At 41.0% G+C, this 27,892-nt stretch overlaps 1 protein-coding gene across 1 annotated transcript in view; it reads right to left on the bottom strand.

Moving 5' to 3' along the window:
• The window catches only part of PEX14 (peroxisomal biogenesis factor 14), a 70,897-nt gene that overhangs the window by 30,658 nt on the left and 12,347 nt on the right, over positions 1-27,892 (bottom strand). The window contains exon 3 of the mRNA XM_069034638.1: positions 6,813-6,897. Coding sequence (XP_068890739.1) covers positions 6,813-6,897 — 85 coding nt within the window. The remainder of the gene's footprint in view (positions 1-6,812; positions 6,898-27,892) is intronic.

The following is a 27,892-nucleotide window of genomic DNA, read 5'->3' as shown; positions in this document are numbered from 1 at the left end:
CTTTCTCTTGGACTTGGCATTTACTTTCACTCAAAAACATGATAAATAAATCATTAAATTTACAAGTCGGACTTAGGGGCTGGGTCTTTTTTACCTATCACTAAGGCTAACAGTTTCAGGCCTTGGAATGCAACTGACTATTTTAGCATTGTCTTCTAGGATAGACTTCACGGTAATCATATTGTTTTTTCAGTGATACCAGGAATAGAAACATTACTTTGTCAGTAAACAAGGCAGATATGACTCAAAATACACTCAATGAGAAATAGGACTTAATTTTGCAAAGCCATTTTTAACGGCTCTTTTACATTACATAGTTACTGTCAGATAGCCAAGTGGAGAGACATCATTAAACCCATGACATTCCAATTATTTGTTAAACTTAAGCTTACAAACAGCATTTTGTAGCATGCACAACTTCCTAAGAATCAAACTGGTCTGCTCCAATTTATCAATAATTTTCAAGCCAAGAAAGAATTGGCTTCCTTTGTACACTGTATCACATGGGTAGTTATGTCTAACCTGATGTCAGGTGGTTTTCTGCCCTCTCATGAATGACTAGTGACTGGGACAAGAGTCAGAGACAAGCAATAAACTGATTTCTCCATGTGTATAGGGACTAAACAGACTAGTTTTTCCAAACTTCCTTTCAAATCTTGAGGAATGACAGTGAAGGGTTTCTTCAACTATATTCTTCCCAAAACCCTTACAACTCCAAAGAAGCACCACATCTAATTCCCAGGATGTCCTAAGGCTGAGCAGTTTATCACATTTTGTTAGCACTACTGTACATTCCTTATCACCAAAGAAGCCAAGAAAATCTGTAAAGCTCATGACAAGTTCAGACATCACAAACAGTGGTAAAATTGATGGGGAAAAAGAGTCAGCATGATGAATAGGCTGGTACTGAACAGCAGGTGACAGATCAGCATACGAAAGAGTGGCAGGACAGGAAGACATCCCCTTCTCAGCAGATGGATAGAGATTCTCAATCATTTTCAGGAAGAAAAAAGAAGGCAACTAATACAAAACACAGAAAGGTGGAACTAACTTCTGGATCACAAGCACATCTATTCTTCTGCATTATGATACTCCAGCAGTGGAAATCTCTGTGTTGAACATTATCAGCACTGGGCAAACACAGCAGAGTGCCACAAATGGATGTGACTACCACTAACGTTAGTTTAGATAGGAACTGGTGTGAGTTTGTTAGCAATGACATCTTTCATTCTCTCACTCTTCATTCTTCAGGTCTCTAATAAGCTCTTTGGGAGACAATTACATTTCCCTATTTATGCAGGGTTGTGTAGAGCCAAAGCTTGGGTGGGAGGCACCTAAAGAACAAACTGTTTCCATGACAGGTGTAGGACACATTTTTCTTTAACCTAGCAAAATATTATAAGGCACATTAGCTGTCTTGCATAGTCATAAACAGAGGCCCGACCATCTTTAGTAATTAAATATCCCATAGTGCTTTTCAAGAATCTTAGTAAATTTTTTACTCAGTAATTACATTCTCTATCCCTAAAGCTCCCTCTGCAAGATCACTTAAAGTATTCTTCATTTCCTCTCCTAAAAATCACATAGTGATGTTAAACAGCTGCTGTCCTCTACCTCAGAGTTGGATGCTTTTTAGTGGGAAGCACAGTGACATCTAGATCACAGAATGATTCTGATAATGATAGATAACCCTATAATCCCCAAACACGCTCCATGCAACTAGCTGCAAAGTTTCCACAGTTAATGGGTACAATGTGCTCCAAGATCCTGAAATGAAAATCATCATGAAAATGCAGAATGTGTTGACTTCCATTCAACCTCTACAGTCATTTCTGTAAGTCTACATGAGATGTTAAACTTACTTTATGCTACTTGAACACCTGCTGCAAACTTCTTAAATAATCAGAAAACACCTCCCTGCTTCTACCTAGGCTAGTGAACTTTCTCTCGCTGTGTGTTAATTTGTACTAGAAGCTTAAAACATTAAGCATATTCTTGCAATAAATTTTTGCTATGATTATCTGCATTTCAGGTCTTGCTTGTAGCTTTGCAAGTGTAAGTGATGAGGTCTGTGCAGGCATTGGTGTGAGCAGCTAGAGAACAAGTTACCTGAGCTGCAAGTACAAAACAGGACAAGCCTCACTCACACAATCAGTTGTGCAATTGTGCTGGGTCTGGCTGGGACAGAGCACTGTTTTTTACAGTAGCTAGTATAGGGCTATGTTTTGGATTTGTGCTGAAAACAGTGAACAGACTATATGGAGCATCCCCTTAGTCAGCTGCGGTCAGCTGACCCAACTTCTCGTGCACTTCCAGCCTCCTCAGTGCTGGAGTGCAAAGTGGAAAAGGCCTTGGCTCTATGTGTAAGCACTGCTCAGATACAGCTAAAACACCTCTCTATTACTATCTTCAGCACAAATCCACCACAGCCCACACTAGCCGCTATGGAGAGACCAACACCTGCACAACAGTGAAACAAAGCCTTCATTCCTCTTCTTCACCATCTCTCAAACCCATATCCTGACAGCAAGTTTGAAGAGAGGGACAAGTCACCTGGAATTCCTTGAACAGTCAACACTTACAGTCTAATCCCACATTTGTCTATCAAACATGGTACTTTCTAGAAAAGCATAAGGTTTGGAGGGCCAGAGCAGTTTGGCCTAAATAGGTATTCTGACACCATAGGTTACTAACTCTATTTTTCCAGCTGAGTTGGCACTGGACTCTATTGGCTTGCATTAGATTTTCTTCTCAAGAAAAGCCTTTGCAAAAACTGTTTGAGCTTCACTGAGACATGTTAAAGAATTAATTACAAAGTAAAGCTGAAGAAGAAAATTAATTTTGGAAACACAAGAGGTTACTTTTCTTTTCCTCCCTTTTCTGGAAGTGGGGGAGGAAAGGCAGTTATTTCCATCTTCATGCTGGGGGCAGGAGCTGGGAGCTGTCCAGTCGATAACCTGGCCATCAGAACAAGGTTTGTAATTAAAAGGTCAGTGACCTGGAAAGCTGGGGCCTCACTGTCAGAGCTTCTCAGTAATGACGGCACTATTAAATTAAGACTGTTATGAAATCAATGCTAAAAAAGCTTTCATGGTAACGAGATTCCATTCAAGGACATGCAAACTGCCTCATGAAATGGACTTAAATTATAAAAAAAAGAGGAGTAATAAAAGAGGGTTAAATTGAAATCTGCTGAAGAATTTGCTTTTTTTAAGCCCTCCAGCAGTGGGCTGTGCCCCCTCCCCTCAGGTCCTGAAGGTGATTCACTTGGGTTTCTTTGACAAAGGGGAAAAGGCGGGTTCAACTTCCAAGAACGCAGACTACAGAAAGAGGAAGAAAATTAAGTCCGTTTTCTACTGGAGGTTCTGGGGCTGACAACATTTGTTTCCAGGGGATCAAGTGTCTTTGAGTTCTGACTGGGAAGGGCATGTAGAACTAAACAATTTTTTCATCTCTTCAGAAATCACCATAGGCTGGCATCTTGACACTGGAAAGATTTTCTGGAACACTGATGCACTGCAAAAAACCTTCTGAGTGGACACTTTCCCAACATAACTCAACAATTGTACATTAACTTGCTCTAATGCACCTCTGTTCTTCCATCACTATTATTTCTGAGCTCCTCATATGCTTTCATCAGTTCCCACAATCCCCCTCTAGAAAGGCATTACTGTACTCATTTTACAGATGAAGAGAACAAGCAACTAAGAAAACAGTTCTTCATCCAAGTTGACAGAACAAGTCTGTAACCTAGCAGTTTTCCCCTTCTCTGCTCCAAAAATTCAGCACCCTGAAAACAGAGCTTCCCATGTATAGTGCATTTCCACCACCTTTCTCTGTCTCGCCAGAAGTTAAGAGATTCAGAGTACACAAAATTAATAAGCCACATGAGTTACCGGATGGGTAACTAGGCAGTGCAGGACATCTGAGGCACAACCGTTAAATGACAGACACATTTCCACAAGGGTTTAAGCCCCACATGCTGTCTAATTACTCCCAAGGCGCCGCTGATTCTGTGGCATGTCATCAGCAGAATCAGCGAGTTGGACAAAAAACAAACAGCATCTTTTTTTCCTTTCTTTTCTTTCAGATACTCTGAGGGGAAACAGCTGTTTTTCCCTTCATCTGAAGAAGTTCATGATAAAAAGGAGGAAATGTCATAAATTACACAAAATGCCAGTGTAAGCTTCAAAGAAAATGATAAATGATTCTAATAACTTCATGTTTCTCATTAATGCCTCTGTATATGGGAGTTTAAAAGTGCTTAAGACAATAGAGAAATCTCATCCGACTTTTGAAAGCCCTTTTACAAATCCAGGATACCCTCATTCTCCCAACTGTCATCAACACTATATCACCCCATGCGCCAGAGAGAGCAGTTCAGCACCACCTGACCTGCACAGAACCAGGAATGCCTGATTTCAGCCTCTACAACTACTGTTGCACCAAACCCAGTCCAGCTGATGATCCTGCAGAAACTTTCCTGTCTCATCTCACTGAAATGTACTAAAGCAAATCCAGCTCCTGTATTAAATACTAAATAATACTAAAAGGAAATAAAATTTGATTGGCCTTTTTTAGGAAGGAGATGCTTATAGAAAAAGAAAAAAATATTGTAATTCTAGGCAGAACCACCTCTGTGAGTCTCAGAAGCGAAATTTCTTAAGCAAAGTCACGCTTGCAGGACCTTTTTCAACTGGCAGTGAGGACTCCTCTACCAGACAGCCTCAACTGGGGATAAACATTATCACTGGCATGACAGGGACTGTATATCAGAGATTTGGGGGAACAGCCTACCAAACCCTGTTTACTTGAGACTAAACCAGCCATGACATCTACGTTTCAAGAATAATTGCCTCCATCTGCTAGCCCACATAGGTACCATGCCAGCATTGAACACAGGCTACATTCCATATGGACATATTTCCATTGACTGCTGGGTACAGGCGCTACTGGACCCTGCTCCTTCCTGTCTCCTACGGTTAAGTTTAGAAAAAAAAAAAACAATTAGCACAAAGGGAAGGAGGGCTAATTAACAAACAGGAACAAACAAACAGTTCTACCAAACCATTTCTGCTCTTTAGTAATTATTAGCCAAGTAATTCATAAGAAGTATTAGTTGGGCCACAGTTTCTCTGTGCTTCCATCTCCCCACCCTTCCTCTTCTCCCAGTCAGGGATTTATTAAAATTAAACAGATTAGATGGAGCTCCTGATACGAAAAACTGTTCAGCGAAGCCTGCGGTGGGGAAGTGCAGAGCAAACATCAGAGACATTTGTCTCTAAATTGCTCTAAATACCTTCTGCAAATGAAATTCTAACCCAGCCGTGTTGAGAGAGAAAATGAGGACTAACTGGTCATTGTCAGCACAGAAGAAGATCAGGCAGTTATAATATTGCACGATATACTGGGGGCTAAGGATCTCTCGGCAACAATAGATTTTGTATCAGGTTACCCTGGGTAATCAGCACAGCTTTTAGGCTCAGCTTTCCCTTGCTTCATTGCTTCGATGATAGAGTTGAAATCCCCAAGCTTTTATGATTAATTACTCCCCGTAGGTCCACATACTTCAAGGAAAAACTCGTGGCGCACAGCGATCAACAGGCTCCAAATTTTAATGTCATCCTAATGGCAGGGCAGGGCAAGCAACATACCTACGCGACTGGAATGTCTTCTTAATTGGCACTAGGACAGGCAGTGAGAGGATCACACTCAAAATGATGTGCCCGTGAACTATTTGTCATGACATCATTGCCAAAACACAAGGTTGCCATTCCCTTCTAGGTTCTCTGCTGTTCAAGATGACCAAAGTGGTGCATATACTTGAACTCTCCATCTCATGACTTCAGGTCTCAGGCATCTCAAAGAAACAGTTCGTAACTCCAAACAGAAATACACGTATTTCATAGGCTTCCCTACTTTTCAAAGCTCAAGATCTTTAGCTCTAGAATTTTATGTACCTTGAAATACTTACGACTTCAATGTATATGTGGGTCACTCCCCTCTGAAGTTTGGACTCTGTATTTTCAGTATCAGTTCAACATCTTATAGTGCGTCACAATGCATGTAATTAACTTCAAGTTAAAACTGTTGTTATTTACATCTTGTGGTAAGCAATATGCTCCCAGGACTGTAGCAAAATATGGAGTGAACCTCACCTGGAATGCACTGCAAGTTGTGGAATAAAAACTTAAGAAATAAAAAAAGGAACAAAAGATAGTTCCATTATGAGTCAGAAAGTAAAATAAATTCTCTGTAGGCAATGACCAAAGTATGCTCCACCTAAGACATTAAAGGATTTGTCAGGATCTGTTCTATCCCTGCTATAGAAAAGGGCTAAACTCAGTCAGTAGTTTACCATTTCAGCCTGAAAGTCAGGTTGACCCCAAGCTTGACCTTAACCCGACCTTGTTTACTTTTACCAAGCTCTTTGCCTCTCTCTGGCTCCCTTTAGAAACATTTGACCTTTTCACCCAGAAATTGGCCATTCTAAAGCCAGTGTCAGTAACGTTTGAACTGACCAGCTAGTCTACAACTCTGAACTATCCTCATTGCAGAAAAGATCTGAAAACAGTTAACCCAAAATTTTCCCATGTGTCTTTTGTATTCTACAATTCCACATCTGGTGCAAATATTGCACTAGTCAATTGGGAAGAAAAGAGACTGATATTTCTAATAAACTTCAGATCTTTTTTTGAGACAGACTAATTGCTTTGTCCGTAACATCTAATATTCCACAGCAATACATTTTGGCTTTATACTAATTCAAAGTCCCTCATTATCACTGAGATCACAACCTTAAGAGTTCATACCTTTTTTCTTCAGGAATGCTCTTCTGGTTGCGAGAGGACTTTGGCGGACCCGTGGATTCTGTAAAAATTTCACTGCTGTCACAATCTGAGGAGGGTAGGAGGATTGGAGAAAAAGAAGAGAGAAAAGATCCAAGTTAGATATGGTCAAATCCCTATTTTACATTAGGCATTGTGTACTGCAAGGTAAGGCAACACACCCATCACACGGAGTTGGTGATGGCTCAACAAGTATCAGAGCTTGTGGTTTAACTCTAAACAGACAGTACAATTATGGTGTTTCAACCTAGAAGTTTCTTGGAGCAGCTCTACCTGTACAAAATGCTCCATTAAGATTCTTAGGTGTTTCTGTTATTTATATTGTGTTCTTCTTAACTAAGTTGGCTCCCACAGTTAAAGCCAACCTTGAGTCAATGCATGTGATCTGTAACAGTTTGCTTATTGTAAGAATGCTTCCTTTATATCTGACTTAAAGCTCCCAGCAGATTCTAAGAGATTAAGGTCTTTTCTGCCATCATTCTAATTTACTGAAAGCAATAAATAAACCTCAGCTTCTCATGATTAGAGAAGAAGCGACTTCACGTATTTTGGATCATGTAACCAAATATCAAAAAAGTCACTTTGAATGACACAAATGGGTAGGCAAGTAGTTAAATTTGTATTCCGCACCAGCAAAAGCCACAGATTACTTTTGTCTACAGACTGACTTCCACATCCTTCTTTAAGGTGACAGAGCACCTAGAACAGAGCACTTAGCCAAGCAAAGGGTAAAGTCTGGGATAATACTCAATGGCATCAACAACAACAGCACTAGATTTTTACATTTCCATTGAGTGCCAGTGAAAGGTATTTGATTATTTTCTTCATATGGTAGTTTCACTTTCCACATACTGCCCTATGTTGTTATACACGTTATTACATGTTACTGCACCAGTGATTCGCTCTACTTTTATACAAAGACATCTGTTCCGATTGTGGCATCATGAGGAATAATATGCTAACAGCACATCCCTGTGAACCAGTGGAAGAGATTACTTCCCTTCTCTCGAGCTAAAATTAACCATCCTAATATGCTAGACCCATGCTACACAGGTCTTTAAGAGTTTATCTTAAAATACAGTTTCTGGAATTCAGTTCCAAAAACATTTCCAAAACTTTGACAGCAGAAAAAGAAGGGAAAATACAGCATCACTCCTGAAATCACTAAGTTTCACTTCGTGTTTGAATCAAATGCTTCAAATATGCATTTCTGGTCAGAGAGCAAAGTTCTGATGGGTTTAATGGCACTTTCAATGTACTCCTCAGTGCATTCCATCAATGTTTTTTTTCTTTTAAATTGCATCTCTTATTTCTTTAAATACATTAATCAGGCTAGTGTAGGCAAAACGGATCCATTGGACAATGCAATAAACATGAATTATCATCTATCCAACATGCATAATGGCTTAAAAATACATAATAGCAGGTGTAGTTTAAATGATTAGTTATTACACCTGTGGTGGGTCTGATTCAATTGGGGAAAATCATCTTTAATAGGTTAAAAGGTTTAGATCACCAGGCTTCCCTTAAAGTGGCTGTAGAGAGGGTATGATGGAGTACGCTGTCATTACTAATTCATTTAAGAAAAACATGGGGGATACAGCAAAGAACAGCATAAACGAGCGAATCCAATTTAAACATCAGGTAAAGCAGAAAACACCTTTTAAAAAAGCATGATAAATGAATTTGGAAGAGAGACAAAATTGACATATTTATTTTAACGGGAATTTGACAAAGTCCCAGCACACTTCAAAGTTGGGAGGATAAAATGAATGGGGTATTTTTAATTCCTTTCATTTTCTTGTTTTCCTCCATTTTTTCCTTAAGTTTACATTCAGTAATTTTGAACCACAAAACAGTAGAGCAAAACACCCCACATAAAGTACACTTTGGCTTCATTTATGTGCACTTGATCTGTCTCCAGCTGAAATGCAGGTGACAGGCAAATCGCAGATTTAAACTGTGCTGATATTGCTGTGCCAGATGCAGAAATATAAAGCGCCCAAACTAATAACCTTAAGATAATATGCTGAATAAGAAGGATGCCCAAATGAGCAGACCGACACACACGTGAACATATCAAAGCCACTCTCCTTCTAACAATAATTACTTGTTTGTGTCTTCAGATACTCCTTAACACTCCCTCCCACATTTAGTGAGATACACGAACGGCCTGCAGACTTGCAGTTCTGCAAGCTCTTATATTTAATTATCAATTTTTAAGTATTACAAAACCCGTAAGAAATAAGCAGTATTTTTCATTGTGCTATTTCAATCACAACCATGTGAACATTTCAGTGATTCTAACCCTTTATTAAAGCTCATTTTTGCCTTATAAAAACATAAACATTTCAGTAGTAAATTTCACTCCAAAATGAACTTCTATTTTACCTCTCCCCTGCCTTACTTCTTCCATTATTTGCAGTCTTTTTAATCTTAAAACAAAATAAAATTACAAGCAACAACAAACTCCATAAAAAGAATCCAGGGCATGTGTTCCTCCCTCTGGTAATCCCACGTTTCTGATATTGTGTTTGCATTCACCTCTGAACATTTGTCCTATAGGCTGAGCTGAAATGTCTTCATTTTTGTAATTCATCTTGTATACACGAGCAACTTACGAAGCAATTTTGGCCATGTCAAAATGCCAATATTTTCAACAAACATACACAAGAATTTCCCTACCTTCTATGGATCATTTTCTTTGCACAAACAAGAGCAACTGCACTCCATAATTTAAACAACAGAAAAAGGAGGAGGAAAATGAGAAGACTTGCAGTCCTGTGTATAGCCAAAAAAATCATGTGGCAAATAGCACTCTGACTCAGCTGCTAACATTGTTCCATACTATTTCTGTAACATTTGTAACACTTCTCCAAATTTTTATAGTATTAGAACACTGCCAAATAATGAGTATTGTATCACTGCTTTGATTCTTAGATTGCCAGCATGCACTGTCGAGCACACTGGCTTTATCTAATGGATCACGTACATATTTGTATTAAAGGAAGATAGTGAATTTGGCTTTTAAAAGCCAGTCAGTTCCATGAACTTGCTTTCCCACCACCACCTCTCTTGCAGTGACAGGATCCACAAAGACATCTTTCTGACTGGGTGGAGATGGGTGGAATCCTGCAGCAGGTCTTGTCCTATGGTTTGATTTTCCAATTAAAAGATCAATGTCACTATTCATAGATTATATTTGCAACTGGACAAATGACATAAATTCAGGCCAAATATTCTGCTTCAATGTCAAAGATATAAAATAAAGACAGAAACTTTATTGCAGATGCTACGGGAGAGCAGCAGGCTGGCAAAATTCTGGGCCGAAGCACAGCACCTGGATTTTACAGCCAAGGTCCCTCATTCCTAATCTCCCTCCCTTTTGCGTTAATGGAGAAGATAAAGACAGCCTTATTTCTTATTGTGCTCAAAGCTGCAGGGTTTCCAATAGAGCAATCTAAGCTACTTCATCAGTTGCCTGCATTAAAAAAATAAACCATGAAATTTAAAATACTGTGGCAAAAGCCTATTTTCTACCAACTCAAAAAAAAAAAAAATTCACAGAAATGTAAACTATCTTCATCAATAAAAGTTCCACAGGATTTGGCAAGAGAGTTCCACATGGGAAACAGATTCAAAAGACACTGGGAGCACAGCCTGTAAGAGCTCTAATAGATTTCCTAATACTGGGAACCCTCTGTAGGTTATTACTAAACAGCATTTGTTGATAGACTGAGACTTTGAGATGACCTGTGATGTAAAGGTTGGGTCTGAATTATACGTTGCAAGGGATGGTATTTTGTCTTTCTGAGTGGATCTGTATCTGTTTAAAAGCAACACTTCTTTTCATTAAGCAGAGGCGGCCCAGGCCATGAACTATGCACAGACAGTTTACATTACATGTGCGGAAGCAATCAACACTGGCAATATACATGACGTATGTAAAAGAAGTTGGAATTAATTTTTTTCCAGTGTATTAAAAAATAATAATATGGCAGTATCAACAAACACTCAACCTATTTCAGCCGGAGCAGAAGGCCACAGCTATAGGGCAAATGGAACTGATCAATATATTAGCCTACAGCAACACCCCCTCAGTGTACGGCTGTATGTTTGCAAGGCTCAGAAGATTAAATTGTCTGTGAAAGGTTTCTACACTCCTACTCTAAAGGAGATACCCAGAATCCTGTTAACAAGCATCAGGCTAAAGCCAGCTTACATTTTAACAAGGGCTGACTTAAAAGCCTGGCACAACAGTGAACAAGAAAACCCCTTGCAACAGAAATGCTCTGTTTTAGTAAGAAATCAGTGCCCTGACAGGACTAACTTGACAAATATGGTTATCGGTGGCACACGGAAATAGTTGCAAAGCAGCTGTTAATCAGGGAAACACATCATAGAACGCTGATGCCAGCACTCGGAAAAAATGCAAGGGGCTAATTATGAAGCCATATATCTCACTAAGGAGGCACTGCTCCCGCATCCCATCAGCGCTCCCGCCCAGCTGGGCCTGGGACATCGCTCCAGCCCTGCTCCTCCTCCGGGACAAGCCTTGTCCCAGTTCAGTGATCTGCACCCCAGGATTCATGTGAAATTCATGTTTCACAGAAAACACTTGTCATTTGTAAAGGAATGAACTGCAGGTCAGTCAAGGGAGCGGGAACACTTTAAAGCTCCTGTGATTTCATTGAGATTTATATGAAAACATACAGAACCCCAGGAATTATTTTGGTTGAGAGATAACCTAGAAACCTACAAAGTTTGGCAGATCTCAAAGTTGGATGGAGAAAAGTTTAAAAATGTTGTACCACCAATGACAAAGCCCTCATGTAAAGCAGCAAGGGAGAAAAAAAATACAATTTAAAGAAAGATTCATGGGAGGCAGAAAAGCAAGATTCATGGGAACAAAGGCAGGAAAGAAACACACTTTGAGCCATATCCGAGATGAAGAACCTGTAACTAAGAGAATATAGAATAGCAGCCAAATAAACCAAGCCAACCAACCAACCAACCAACCACAAAAAAAAATACCAAAAAAAGAAAAACACACTAAAAAACCCCAAACAAACAAAAACAAACAAACAAACAAAAAAAAAAAAAAAAAAAAAAAAAAACCAACCAAAAATGGTAATACAAGACCAAAAAGGGAAAATCCTAGGTACTGGGAACTCGGACTATGAATGACACCTAACTCGGAGGCACCCACACGAAGGTTGAGGAAACTGGTCCCGACCGTGTCCCTGTCATAGGTCCCACTCAGCCTGGAGAAAAGGAGGTTCAGGGGGACCTTTTTGCTCTCTACAACTCCCAGTCAGGAGGTTGTAGCCAGGTGGGATTTGGGCTCTTCCCTCAGAAAACAAGCGACAGGACAAGAGGACATAGTCTTAAGCTGCACCTGGGGATGTTCAGGTTGGACACCTGGAAGAATTTCTTCACAGGGTGATTAGACATTGGAAGGGGCTACCCAGGGAGGTGGTAGAGTCACCGTGTTTGAAGGCGTTCAGGGAAAGACCGGACGTGGCACTCAGTGCTGCGGTCTAGCTGCAAGGCAGTGCTGGGTCAGAGGCTGGACTCGATGCTCCCGGAGGTCTTTTCCACCCCGACCCTGTGAGGGCGAGGCCCCGCGGCCCCGGCGCTCCCTCAGCGGCGGCCCCGGCGCTCCCTCAGCGGCTCCCCCGGCCGGGCCGCGCGCGGACCCCGCGCGCCCCCTGGCGGCGCAGCCGCCGCCCCCTCCCGCCGTCAGAGCCCCAAATTAAGTGTTTTCACTCAGTGGAAATGAAATGTTTTGCAAGATGAAACAGAAAGAAAATTGAGGTTTTAGGTAATTACTAGTTGGCATTTACATATCACAGGCTGGTTCAACACCTATTCATTTTCCTCTTTTATTTTCAATTTTTTAAAATTGCTCATTAAAACGAACACATGACAGGGACGGGGGGAAAAATTGTTCTTCCTCTTTTTCCTGAGGACTACAAAATCCAGATCTACTTTAAATACATTTATCTATAATTATCACATACAAAAAAGCCCTACTTAATTTACATGAATAGGGTGACCAAAATTTTTTTTTTTTAAATTATAAAAGCCAGAAAAAAACCCATGTGAGCTGTCAGTGTGTTGTGCCTGCGGAGTGCCGGGGCCAGGCTGGAGCGAGCAGCGATGGAGCAGCTGAGATCCCCGGTGTTCTGCCACCCTGTTCCCATCCATCCCACCCTGCAGCTCAGCTGGCACACCACGCTCTCGGCTGCCTTCCTCCCCTCCAACATACTTTCCCCTCATTTCTTCTGCTATTCCCACTACAAAGAAGTGACTCCACATAGTCCCTGCTTTCAACTTCTTTGTTCCAGGAGCTACTCCACACTTCCTCCAGCTGCTCCTGAAGGCGTGACCCTTCCACCTCCTTCATTCACACAGAATAAGCCTTTCCTCACATAACCTCACCATTTCCAGGGATCCTGCTCTGCAGCTCCAATCACACTTGCAGGCTCTCAGCTCAGTGTATTCTCCACTCAGATTTCCTCTGTTCAATTAAATACTACTATCCCATGCAAAGCCCTTAATTTTCCTGCACCTTTCAGCTTTTTTTTAATTTTTACCTTGTGAAAGTCTCATTTAACCCCACAGCGCATTTTAGGATACAATTTGTATGAAAAATGCTATCTAAAATAAAGTTTTATTGTATCATATGTTAAGGACATAAAACATCCCAGATAGAAGTGTACAGGAGCTGACATGATAGACTAATATATTTTAAGGTCTATTGTGTAAATATGTATTTAGGGAATTCTAAAGCATGGTATTATTGACCCAAGCCTCTCTTAAAACACATTGATATATGGAGTAAAAACCCTTATGAAAAGTAGCAACTTCGTCTGTGTAGTAGTCACCTTTCAAAGTGAAATATCTGTCATCTTCAGTTTTTTATAATTCGATTGAGAACACAGTGGACAAACTTGACAAAATTCCTGTCTTTTTAAGAGGAATAATATTCAAGCATAAAACTAAAAAGAACCAGAAACTTTTACACGTACATTAAAAGAAATGTACAGTAACTATTTTCATTTGCAGAGAAAATGTGCTAGCTATGTTTTTTTTTATTTCAGAAATACACCTCCAAATGAGGCTTCATAACATCAGGCTTAACACAATAAAAACTGTTACAGGGAAGTGATAAATGCTGGAAAAACATCTTATAAGAAATATGAGCAGAAGAGCAAACTAAATGTATTAAACTGATAATGCAGCCATAATAAATTTAACCAGTAAGCAGCATGAACCTTTTTTCTAGAGTTCAAACATTTTAACTTTTTATTGAAGAGAAATCATCTCACTTTTGGAGGGAAAATAAACTTTAAAAATCCCCTTTTTGTACTTCTGCTTAAGCTGAAGTTGCAAGCTCCCTGTAATCCCCAGTACCACCAAAGAAGGAATTGCAGCGAGACGAGCACGGTGGGGGTGCGGGGGGATATCGCCTGCAATCCAACTGGCAGCAAGTTATTTGAAGTTTTGTTTACATGAAAATGGCAATAACCCCAGCGCTGAACGCCCAGGATCCCCGAGGATCAGACATGGACTAGAGAGCTCGTGTCCCACACCATAGGTGAGGGAGCTGGCTCCCCAGGCGGGAGCAGTCACGACAAGGTCACTGAACTGATTCCACAGGACCTAAGAAAGATGCCAGACAGAAGGGCAAGACGTAGGAAAGAGAATCTGCTTTTTATGACTTTCCATGACAGTACCCAATTTCCACAACTTGCTTCTCCCTTCTTACAGGAGGGAGCTTAGGGATCACTGGGGCTATGCTGTAAAACTAATGCAAGTGCCAAGCTGTTTGAGCTCAATCACTCCAAAGGAATGTAATGACCTAGCATTCAAGATGCTCACTACAGCAGAACTAGGATCAGTCCCTGGCTCCACAACTGAAAAAAAATGCATGATCCAGGTTCCAGGGGAGCAGATGACAGCACCTCCAACTCACCTTCCTCACTCCTCTCCATCCATGTGGCCATTACTGAAGAGCTCAAATACAGCAGCTTTTGAAAGAAATCCCTTTTACCCCGTTCCCTTCACATGTGTAGAGTGTAAAAACCAATGAAGCTGTAATTTATTACATTTTCATTCTTTTAGCTGCAGGGCAGACAAGGACTACAGGATGTTCATTGACATGTTAGGGAGCTGGAGAATGATGTGAGGATAGAAGTCTGTGTCACACCTAACAATTGTGCCCGACTACTTAAAATCACTATTGAATGGGAGACTCCAGAAGGCTGAATCAATCAGAGATACACCAGAACAGGATCATTGTTCACACTTACTTAGATCCTTCTAATTCCAGAGTCAAGGGACTGGACAAAACCAGTAATATAATGGTTTAGATTTAGTCCAAGAGGATCAAAAGTAGAACCCATCTGCAGAAGAAGCTATAAAGATGTTTTAGACTGAAAAGACTCAAATGACAAGAAAAACCAGCAAGCTACTATTCCTCAAACCTCCTATTTCAAGAACCCCATTTCATAGAATTTTTAAATCATAGGAAATGTAGATTAGAGAATGAATGTTTTATCAATAAAGCTCCAAACAATTAGGGCTGAAGTCAGAGGGCTGTGATGACATTAGGACGAGGAAGATCTGAATGATGGAATCAATATAAGAGATACTGGAGGAAACTATCTGGATCACCAGAATCTAACAAACAAAAGGTTTCATGCTGAAAACATTAAAGAAACTGGAAATTGTGACAGGTGCACAATAAATCATGCAAACCACAGCAGTTGGGAAGAAACAGCAAAAGGAGAAGGACTTAAAACACTGGAAGACCTTTTTGCAGTTTTGGTGTTTGTTTTTTTTTTTTCTTAGAGCTCTTTGGGACAAGAATGGTCCTTTTCCTCTGTATTCACACTGTGCCTGGTGCTGGTCTGCAACTGGCCTCCTCAATATTTATTACAACACAAATAATAAGATTGAGCAGACCATGCACTTTGTTCCTGCTGTTAATTGCCCCATTAAGGAAAAAACAAAGTAAGGGGCAAGAAGCCTGATTGGCCAGAGCTGCCCTGTCTGTGGGGATTGCAAGTGGAATAATTTTATAGATTCAAAAGCAGCTGCGTCCCTTGTCTTTGTCCAGTTCTCAGCAGAATGAAGCTCACATCACACAATTCCTCCTTCAAGTCCAGCAACTTGCATGACGAGCCTCAAAAGCAACTGAGTTTCCTTGTCAACTCTTAGGTTGCTTCTTCTGTAACGGGTGAAACACAGTAAAATGGCAAACATCAGGAACATTCCCACAGTAGCTGTCCAGACCATAAATGTTCTGCAAACAATGGGCCCACTTCATTTTCCCCTGGGGTCAATCTAGCATTTTTCATGGATGTTACATTCATTCCTTAAAGAAACAAAGCATATAAGTGTCAAGACAAATCCAGGATGCTGCTCAACCTATACAGCACTGTGCATACCAAAAAATTGCATGTACCAAAAAATCCAGCATACTGATCACCTACTCTTCTTTCTCAAAACACCTGAGTAAGATCCCACTGTCCTAAACTGAGTTAAAACATCCAAGAGAAGTAGTTCTACAGAGAATTAAACTGACGCCTGTGTGCTTGTCCCAAATTCCTACACAGAAATTTGGGTCCTAAGCAGGAAGGCTTGAAAAATCAGAGATGGTTCAAAACAGCACTTCCACTGGGTTTTATTTTTCTTAAACCTTGGCACAGCCAGCACATGTCAGGGACTATTATAATTATGCTCTTTATGTGCTGAAAAATTAATAAACAATTACTCACTTCAGGAAAAAAAAAGAAAGCAGCCATTTCCTTGACAAATGCTGCATAAAGCATCAACAATCTCTCTGAAATCTGGGTCCACAGCAGGGAATTAACACCAAGGGAAGAACGGCCACTGCTGCTACAGACTGGAATGACTGGAAACCCGAGGCTGTAATGTAGTTTTCTCAGGAGTCTGCACCTGATCCAAAGGCGCTACAAAGCATTTTTATATCTTTGTAACAGAAAAAAAGTACATTCAGCCTTTAATGCTGCTTTGGCTCAAGTACAGGCTGGTCAATCGATTTCTATCAAGCCACAAAGTCCAAAATTTGGTGTTTGAAATGCACTAGTTTCAATCCCCCTAGGGCCAAAAAGGGCTTCTACACTGCCTTTGTGGCTGGAAAACCTCTGCTGTGGTAGGAAGTCAAGCTCACCTTCTTCCCAGGAAACCATGAGAAAGATAAAAAATACACACTTTCCTGAACAAATGAATGAGACAGCAAACATCTGGGACCTTGATAAATTCTCACAGAAATTTATTTACAGCCTAAATTTTGACTAAAATCTGCCATCGAGTAAGTTCTTCCCTAAAACACTGGCAAGTACTATATTAACTTCCTTGAGAATCCACAGGGAACTCGGGCGCACTTGCACTGAAAGGCTTCTAATATTCTTTAAAAAATTAAATAAGCTAAATAAATCCCGCATATCCCTTTTTAAGCAGACCCACACTACACAGTCTTCTCCCCACCCTAAATCAATGGTAACCCAATTCCAATGCCTTACAGCTCTGTCTGAGAACTAGTGGAGAGATCAACGCTTTTTATCTTAAGGATTATGGATCACTCCCTGGGTGACTAACATACCCAGCAGCCCATTAGAACCACCACAAAGGGCAGCTGCTCCTCCTCCCACCCCTGACTTGAGAAAGCAGCATATAAAACTTCACCCCTTCACATTGCAGTTCTTCGCCTGCCTGCCTTGTTTCATACTCTAAACACACCAAGATTTATTAACCTTTACAGTAAAAACAAATAAAATGATGATGAAGTAAAAACACAGTGATGTAAGGGCTGCAGCTAGCACCGTTTATCTGTGGAAATCCAATTAGTGCTCAAGTGGCAGAGATACCTGGAAAAGTGCTCACAATCAAATCAAAAAAAGACACAAAAACATTAACCTGATGGCTAAAAACTCCACATTTAAACATTTAAAGTAATAAGGGTGCTTTTATTGAGTATTTTCTATATTTCATTAGGTCCCAAATTGACAAGGAACCCCAGAGATGCATTTCCTGGGCTTTTGGATCCTTAGACCAAATGCTTGACTTTGTTGTTGGTGTTGTAAAACACAAAAAGAAAGAGTGTTTCTTGCTAGAATAGCAAACTTCTTTCTGCAGTAGAAACTACAGCAACAACTGCACATGCAGGAAATGCTGGAAAGCCTATGAAGATATTCTTTGATCTGAGACATTCATTCTGTACTCATCACGATGTGAGCAGAAACGTTGTTTGAATTATTTCTGCATGTAAAAGTATCTAGATTTACCTCTACAGTTGTGCTTTACCAGAAACTCTTCTCTCAAAGCCATCGCCTGTGTCCCTCAGTTGGGAAAGGGACCACACTGACAGGATGGTTGCTGGAAAGACAAGTACCCACTGCACACCTTGATGGGCTCAGAAAGGAGATGGGAACTGAATAAATAGATTAGTCAAGCCCCCAGCAGCAGGGCCCCCAGATTAGGTCTGATTACAAGACTTACACAAAAAGCACACAGCACAACGTCCCTGCTGTGTCCTCTGAATGCTGTGACTCTGCTGCTTTCTGCCAGCATTAAATTCACTTAAATTTATTAAAAGAGGAATCAGGAGAGAGTCACTGTCAATGAACAAAAGAGCAAACTTCTGAGTAACAAGCTCTCCAAAAGCACAGAACAGGAGACAATCATACTTCACAATCTTGGGAACATCTAATAGAACCTTCCCCACAGGTTTGCTTATGGCAGAACACTGCACTTGCCCCCAGAACTCCTTCCTGTGCAATGCTCTCAGGCTGTACAGAGGAGTTGAATATACACACCCAGAATAGACTGCATTAAATACAAAATAAAATACACGTACATTCCATTCCAAGGTGAATTAACTGAGTTAAAAGAAACAAACTTCCTTGAATTATACAGAAAAATAGGTTTTATTTTGTATTTTTCCATCTATTTTTAAAAGTCCAAAGTCTTTATCACCTTTGCAGGGATATTTCATGATAGATCACTGTCAGGATTTTTACTTAATGCTAATCTTTAACTTTCTTTCTTTGTAATATGAATCCACTGCTCAGAAATAAATTTAAGACTCAAGAATATCATATGAACAACTTGGGCTGTACTGGGTACCAGAAAAATAGTTATTTCCTGACTTTACTGTTTCACTGGGCTGCCACTCCAGTTCAGATGCTCTGAACAGACTGGCCATATTTGTGGTATTCCCCTTCTGCAGAGAATATTCATGAATTAGCTTTCACATGCCACAGAGCGCAACTTGTCTTTAGGGAGAAATTTCTACATCTCTTTTACTTTTGTGCTTGGTATGTAGCAAATTACAAAGAGGAATACGATACCCAGAATTCGAACGCTGAAATATAAAATGTTTAACATAAAAAATTAAGGAAAAAAATCCTACATCAAACAGATCCAACACAGCAACATTTAGATTCCCCTCCTCTCCATCCCCTGTAACCAAAAGGGATGAGAATGGGGTAAAAATCAGCGGTGAGAGACCTCCTGCTCTTGTCTGGAGTATAAAGAGACCTGGTTTATTATTCTGCATTTGCATGTGGCAGCAAATGTGTAAATGTTTTAATAATACAAAAATCCCAATAGAGTAGAGGAGGAGGATATGAAAGAAAGAGATACAAGGACATTTACTTTCTTGAGAGTGAGACAGAAAGGAAAAGAGAGAAGGAAGATGACACGATAAGGGACAAAGCAGGCTTTTCTGGGTTATATCTGGAAAAAGCTAAAAGAGAAATCATTAGGAAGCCCACAGTGCATCTACAGTGATACAGTGCGGATCAATTCATTTAACACTGCCCTGTACATTTACAGAAAAGTACTTTTGATATAATAAAGGCTCATAAACACACAGAAATTGGGTTAGACCTGTTTCAAATTCCTGCCAAACAATGGTTCAGAAAAATGAAGCTCTATTTTAATTAGCTCGACTCAAGAGTGATTTGATAACAGCAGATGCTGTCTGGATGCTTTCAGCTTGATGGGCTCCACATACATGAACTTAAGAGTGGCTTTGATACAATTAGGTATCTCTCTCTCCTTCAACATGTGTTAAGCTGAACCAGTGGCTTGTGTCTATTTAACATCTTGAACTAGAGGGATATTGACACTCCTCGTCAATCTTCTCCAAAAGAGAGGAGCCAAAGTGAAGAGAAGCAGCTTATTTGGGGCTTACCCACAGTTCCAACAACTTGAGGACAGAGAGGAACAGGCACCAGTTCACTGCTCGCAATGTAATATTAAGATCTTAACATTAGGTCTGTTTCTACCACAAGCCACATTTCCTGGCACGTCATGGTAACAGGCTTGGTTAGTCCCAGTCAGAAAAACTGCCCTGTCAATTGCTGCTTCAACTCATGTCATTTTCTGTAAAAACAAGAGGGATTCAGTAACAATTCCATACAGCCCTTTCAGTCCTATATTCGCAGAAGATACTCCATAGACACACTGTACCATTAGAGTAGCTTCCATTCAGTCATGGTACCACTCTCCCACCTACCGTCCACCGCTTCCTTTTAGAGACAGCTTCTATTCCTGGAAATATTTCTGCACTGACATCGTAGAGGCCCCTTTACCTTTCTGAAGGGATGTACCTACCTCACCCTGCAGCCAGAAAGCACAGGCATTTGCTAAAGGACACATGCAACATAGGAGCTGCTTTAATGCATCAGGGACAAGGCTAATAGGAGGTCTTGATTTGTTAATTATCTGTCAGTTTGTCACAGCTGGGCTGCAAGGAGTGGGTGAGGGGGAATCTTTCTGCTTGGTTCTTTCTCTAAATGCTGAATTAGGCTGTCAAAACCTTCATCCCACCACAAGACGCTGTGAAAAGAAGAGCCAGACTATCCTTTTCTTCCTCCTTTTCGCAGCAGGATATGCTGCTTCAGATGTCCTATCCTCCCACCAAGATTGCAGAAATGTATATTGCATATAGAAAATGACCTTCACACCATCACACCATGCCCCCTTTAGTCAAGGGACATTAGCAGACCTGAGCAAGATAAATCAGAGAGGAAATCCCAGTGCCAGGGGAGCACACAAGAGGCATTTATTTCGTAAGGCGCTCTAAAATTGCTACCTGCTTGAATCAGCAATTTCCAAGCAGGGTTTTGGAAGGCAGAAGGCCTGGCCCCTGTGAGAGCAGACAGATAGATATACATGGAGTTACAGAGATAAAAAGGTGGAGTAGTGTCAAGATTCCCTTTCTTCTTACATCTCTGCCCCATGTAATCCTCTAAGTAGGGGGAAAAGTTCAGGCTGTGAAATGGGATAATGTATGGAATACCCCCATGGAGACGAAGCTAGAGTAGCAGAAAGCAGGCTGTGATACAGCAGTAGAATTTATCATAAATGCTTATACCTCCTAAATCCAGCTAAACATGGCTGCTAAGCCATGAGAGCCCAGGGAGATCCCCACCCACTCCTCTGCTTTCCCTGCAGGCCACGTCCAGAGCATCCCATCGCTCGAGTCCTTTCCTCAGCAGGATTATGAAAAATCCCCTGCAGGAGCTTCCCACATCCAACAGACACACCCCTTCCTACCACCAGCGATGCTGCGCCCTTTCAGGTGTGGGAGGCTTGAGGTTTATTCCCTGTACACAGGGGCACTGCCTGCTCAAGGTGGGAAAACAGAGGGCATTCAGTTCTGACTTTGTACAGGTGATCAGAGCTATAAACTCACCAGAACTGGGCAAAATGACCATGAGCCTTCCTCTGGCCATTTCAACAGTTAAAAAAAGGTGTCTTAAGTTAACATTTGTATATTTTACACTTAGGACAGCCAAGGAGCACATACATATGGTCAGCACACAAGTCAAATTCTCAGAGCAGTTTTCTTCTGTGTACCATCTTCTCCTATAGCTGGAAAAATAGGTGCTTTTCATCTTTTGATCTAAAATCCTTAGAACTAACATTTCATTTTCTAGTGTGATCCACCCATCACTATACAGCGCACCAGGTGAAAGGACAGAAGATCTACAGTTTCCTTGATTGATTATTTAATCCTGAGCACTAAAACTAATGATACATTTTGCACAGACAGTCCTACCTTCCCCAGATGGGGTCTACTGAGAAATCCACTGGGGAAAAAATAACTGCCTCTGTTTCATCAGGTGAAGTTAATAGATCCATTTCGGGCATTTCAGGATTTGCAGAACTTAACCCCAGGAAATAAAAATTGCTAAAGCACTGCTTCTCAAAATTTATGCAAGCTTGACTCCCTTTTTCACTCATTTATTGTGGTGGCTCATCCCACATCCCTCAGCTGAGATGGCATCAAGTTTACTCAGGAAAAAAAGAATTACTGAAGTAAATGCTACCTCTTCAAACTTGGAGGAACAGAGTTCCAAATAGCAATTACAAGTAGAATGCTGTTTACTGGTGAGTGACTTTGTGACTCCCTTTGAAGCCTTTGCATCCCTTTGGAGTTCTAACCTAAGTTTGAGAAATTCTGCTTTAAGGAACTTAACTATAAAGAGACAGCACTGGTGATGACAAAGCATCGCTCCCCACCCTACACCTACATAAGAGTTCAGGAGCAATTTCCCAGCAGGTCCTGGTGGCATCAGCCCCTCTGCCCCACAGTGATACAGGCTCCTGGGTGTTGGGCTGGAGATAACAACCTAGCAGCATTGATAATAGAACCAATGCAGCAGTCAGCATTAATTATCCCAAACTACCATGGGGCAAGGCCTGTGTCTCTTAAAACATCTGTCTCTCAATCTTCTGGTCTTTAATAAAATCACCCTCCCAGCCATAGGGTGTAACTAGAATTGTACATACACATGTGCATGCAAAAACATAAATGCATAACGAGAGATTCAGGTCCTCATTAAAAAATTGAATAAATAAGAATTCACCAAGGAATTCTGCCAGAGTCTGATTTCCAGATCTGGTTTTGCTGCATTCTTGCCCACAGCCTGCAGAGCTCTGGGTGCCTCCCTATCCCTCTCCAGCTGCACCATCCTCTTCAAATTCAGACTTCTTGCACCTATAATTACTAGGTGCTCTGTGCCAGGCTCCTTTAATTAACCAACCCAACTCTTCTCCCTCTGGGATCAGACTAAGCTCTTTTTTATTAGATCCATCATTAGCTCCATCAGTATCTAGGCCTAAGCACGATACCTTATACCACTTCACGAGTGGGGCTGTAGGGTGCAAATGACCTCCAAAGCACCTGCCTGCAGGAGAGGCAAGAAAAACAAGGCTATAAACCCAGGAAAAGTGGCATGAGGGGTGGATACAACACCTTTCAAATTTAAGTACATCATCAAAAATTACGTAGCTCAAAATCCTCAGGAAAATGCATTGTGTGAGGGGACCCTGGTGTTCCTGTTAGGTGCTTCTGCAGTGCTGAAGGTGGTTCAAAGAGCAGAGGAGCAAGAACAGATTAAATCCCCTTATTTGTCATTACACTGGAGCCAACCTTGTGATTTTCAGGCTTCAAGAAAGAGGCAAGCATTCCTGGAGAGCACTACTTCCCCACACCTCACTCTCTCCAGCTGACAGTCTTACCAACTTTCATTCTCTGAAGCTGTTTCACCTAATTTCTAAACACACTGCAGTCCACACAGAAAAAATAATGTCAAAATGCACGCTGGTCTTTTGTGGACCCTGAGATGTCCTGCATGGAAGTGTTCATGCATGTGGTAGAGAGAGAACACGAGGTGGAAGGCAGGAGAGCTGGTAATGCCCTGGGATTTCTTGGGACAGGCGGTCACTGTAGCTGTACAGCCCGACTTCCCCAGAGAGTTTTCTCAAGGAGAAGCCAGCCATCGATCTCGGGACACACAACTTCCAGGACCGTTCCTTATCTCAGAACAGCTTCTGCCACGAATTCCTGAATGCGCTTTAATGTTTAAATTATTAAATGCATTAATGTATTTACATTATTCAAGTCGTATGTGCATTTTTCTAAGATAATTTATGTATAAGAGCTTGAATGTCCATGACTGTTAATGTCTACAACCCTTCCTGTTCATTATTGATTCTGGAAGGAAAAAAAAAAAAGGCAGTGTTTTAATGCCTTATTTTTAATGTATTAAGAGTCTGAATAAGTGCATTCTCTTTTTTCTTTTGTAATTTCATAATTTAAGTAGTGCATTTATTAAACTGACACAGTATGAATTGTGGTGAAGTCTGGCACAGGTCCATGCTGCCAACGCAGCCCAACCGACCATCACGCTGCTCTGCAAATCAAGCACAAGCTCAGCTCCTCTTACTCCAGCTTCTACTCCCTACCTGAAATCAGAAGGGACACGGACTATAAAGTCTTTTTAAAACACGTTTTCTTTGCTATTTACATGGCTTTTCTCCGTCATCTCCATTTTAAGTTGGTGAATTTTTTTAATGCTATTGATGAACTGTTTGAATGCAACCTGACTTTTCAATGAGTTTTGACACACATACTACAGCTTAAAAATGTCTTCAGTACCTTTTAATCCCTGTAGTTCCCAAGCTCTTAAGAAATCTAAACTGAATATAAATTCTGCTGTTTCTACACCACAGCTGTCACATCATAAATCCAAAAAGGTTAATGTTCACAGGCAAATTACATACAGAAATCAGGTCATCTCCACTGAACCACAGTCACTTCCAGAGCAGAATGCAAAGCTATTCAGCAGTAGATGCCCATCCTGTGTGGCACTTTGGGACACAAATGCTATAACAGGCAACAGAAACTGCAAAAAAAGTCAGCTAACACACAACAGAGCTACCTCCACTCACTCCACCCACACTTAAATGGTGTGTATGGACATGCACTTTATACATAAATTATGTGTAAATGCCTTGGATGTTTATAGCCAAAAATACTACCTCCAAAGTCCAGATTTTACTGCCACACAAATCCACTGCCAGCTGAGCCTACACAGAGCAACAGTGACACCCGATGGCTTTCAGCTTAACCTTGGGACACAATTCCCTGGGAAGAGAACCCAAGGGTTCCATTCCCTCCTTCGATGTGGTGGCCCCAACTCCAATCACCTATCAGAGCAACTCATCAAGGAGCTGAGCTGCAGAGAGATAAAACTTGCTGTACGTAGGCACTGTATGTAATTAAGAGTGTGCATAAGTTTCACAGTACATTCTGCATAATTACAGCCTTGCCTGGCACTGCTGCCAGTGCGAGCATGAACACACACGCACACACATAATGTATGCACAATATTGTGCATATGGACTTGGGAAAAGACAGGGAACAGTGAAAGTTGCTGGCTGTTGTTTTAAGAGCTGACTCTGCCATTTCTAAGGTTAAGTTTGTGTTTTTTTGCTACTCATTACCATTCTTTAACTGTTACAATTTATATCAGCATATAATGTTAAATAATTACAGGGAGCGGAGCTCACTCTAGCGAGGATATAAATGCGCTGTGGGATTCTACAGATTTAAACAAATAACACTCACAGCAGGGGGTGAGCAGATGAATTAGCATTAATATCCTGCCTGGGAGATCCCAGTGCAGTGTTATGGCTTAAATACAGATCTTTTCTGTAACAGTCAATATGACAGCTACTACCAATACAGCCCAGCACATCCACCAGTCAATATACAGCTGCAGTTGAAAGAACGCCCTCGTAATAATCCATACAGCAGCCAGTTAAAATAAATAACTTCCCTTTAACAGTCTATATCACAGCCAACTGCATTAAAACCTTCCCTTTTAAGGTCTATACAATAGTCAGCTAAATGGAAAAATTGGCATCCTTCTTGGCAGCTTCAGAGGGAAGTCAGGCACTGTATGGGTGAGAGACTGAACTCTCGTCTCGTCTCTTGGGGACGAGGGGCGTCCCTCTATATCATGGTGGGGAATCCTGCTCTGCTGCTATGATAGCTTGCAGTTGAGAGGACAACTTAAGCCTCCAAAGCCACCACTTCACTATCTTTCACAAGCAGGTACATTTACTTTAAAACAGTCAAGACCAAAACCTATTTCTTTCCTGACAGGAATAAGTAATCAGACTACAGCTGGCCAGCAGTAGCCAGCACACAGATACGTATTTCCTCAGAGTAAAGGCAATGTGCTTTTTCTAGCACTTTTACCACTAGAGAGATGTCCCATCTCAGCCTAAAAGCAGAACGCAAACTTGAACTCTGTTTTAAATCAGTAGCTGCTTTTTCACTCTCTAACAAGAAGCAACAGGCTGAGGTAGGCTGGGAGTCCGTCTCCCTTGGACTAGAGCACAGCCCTTCATTGTGCAACAGCAATTGCAACAGACCATAATATAAATCATGACAGACATGGTTACAAAGCACCCAAATCTGAGAACTGAACTGGAGGAAAACCCATGGCCATGACAAATTCTGTCAAAAGGCCACTTTTACACTTAGGGTCAAATCCTGTTCTCACAGATTTTATCCTGGTACCCCTCTGCTGGGAGGAAGTGGCTGTAAATCCACACTTCAAATTAACTGACCTGCAAAACAAACCTGTAGAACTTCAACAAATTACAACAATACTTCTTGAGGCAAATTAAGAACTAAAACATACAAAAAAAGTCATAAAGCACTTAATACTGAGCTTAGAGTTTACAAACTGCTGTACAAGCAGTAATAAATCTCTAGAAAATTAAATGTGTAGCTATTTTCCTATTTTCCATACTGCTACAAGATTTTACTGATGGAGAAATTTGCCACTAAAATACAACATTTGCTACCTTCCTTTAAATGAAAGGAGATAGATGACAATTTTTTTAGAAATAGAAGTGATAAAGCAGGAATGGCATTTATTTTTTAAAACTCCACAAATACAAAACATCTGACTGCTTCCTTTTTAAGAAACCTGTCCCTTTGGGTATATATTAAAAAACATAAACATAAACCAGGGGCCTACAATCCCACCAGATGTTTGGCACCTGGAACCTTTTCAAGTAATTCATTAAGAAAGTAAATTTTTTTTCAGGTAACAGGAACAAAATTTGTCTAAAATCTTTCACATTTTCAATGCTGTAATTTTATTCTACTTCAGATTTGAAGGGACAACTGCAGCGACAAACTCATTCCAGCTTCTAGTCTCCCAAATTAAAAATAAATACACACCACCCCTACTCCAGAAGTCATGGTTTGAAGCTTTGACCATATTTTGCAAAATGACAGTTATTAAAAACAACAAACATGCATCACTGTGAGTCATCTGGTTTGCAACTTCTGAGTCAAAAGGGGCTGATTCCACACAAACTGAAACCTGGCTCTCTGAGGACTCGCATGTTTAACGATTTGTATCTCTGCACCACAGCTTCAGAACAGGATGTGGAAGAAAAGAATGAAAAGGAGGGAGAAAGGCGAGGGGAGGGGAAGAGAAAAAACACTTTTTACTGGTCCCAGTGTCATTGCAAATAAAGACCATGTCAAGATTTAAACCATAATAATGGAAAGGCTATAAGGTCCCTGCTATAATGTTTCCTCTGATATTCCCTTTCATAAATGTTCTCTTTATGCTGCATGCTTGGCAATAATACATGTAACGTTTGTGAACCAGCCCCACTGGGGAAGCTGCAGCATATCAAGCCTCACAGAACACACATAAGAAGCCAGGCAGCTCATTTACCAGTTCCCCAACTTTCCTTAGCTCACCCATCATCTTCAGGAGAATGCAACAAACCTGAGGAGACAAGTCATCTAAAGCAACCTCCAAATAAGTTTAACTGGAAACACATCTCTGTGTGCCAATTCATGGACATGCAACTACCTCTTCCTCCAATGCAACACCTTTCCAGGTTCCCAGCTCCTGCAAGTACAAGCAAGAACCCCGAACTCATTCACAGCCATGCCAGCGGGATCAGTGGCACTCCAAGCTTCCTCTTGGCAGAGACAGTGAAGGACCCACTCCCTTCAGGGAGCTCCACTCTGCCTTCCCAGAAGGAATGGCCTTCAGCAGCCTGAGGCACCTGCATGCCTGGCAGGGGAAGTCTGGACAACAGCACCACCTCCATAAGAATTTAGACTGGAATCCCTTGGGGCATCAGCACTGAATTTCCCAAGGGACCTGATA

Source organism: Aphelocoma coerulescens, chromosome 21, assembly GCF_041296385.1.
Source record: "Aphelocoma coerulescens isolate FSJ_1873_10779 chromosome 21, UR_Acoe_1.0, whole genome shotgun sequence".
NCBI classification, from domain to species: domain Eukaryota; kingdom Metazoa; phylum Chordata; class Aves; order Passeriformes; family Corvidae; genus Aphelocoma; species Aphelocoma coerulescens.
Note: the sequence above shows the minus strand (reverse complement) of the source record. Positions and strands in the feature narration are given on the sequence as shown.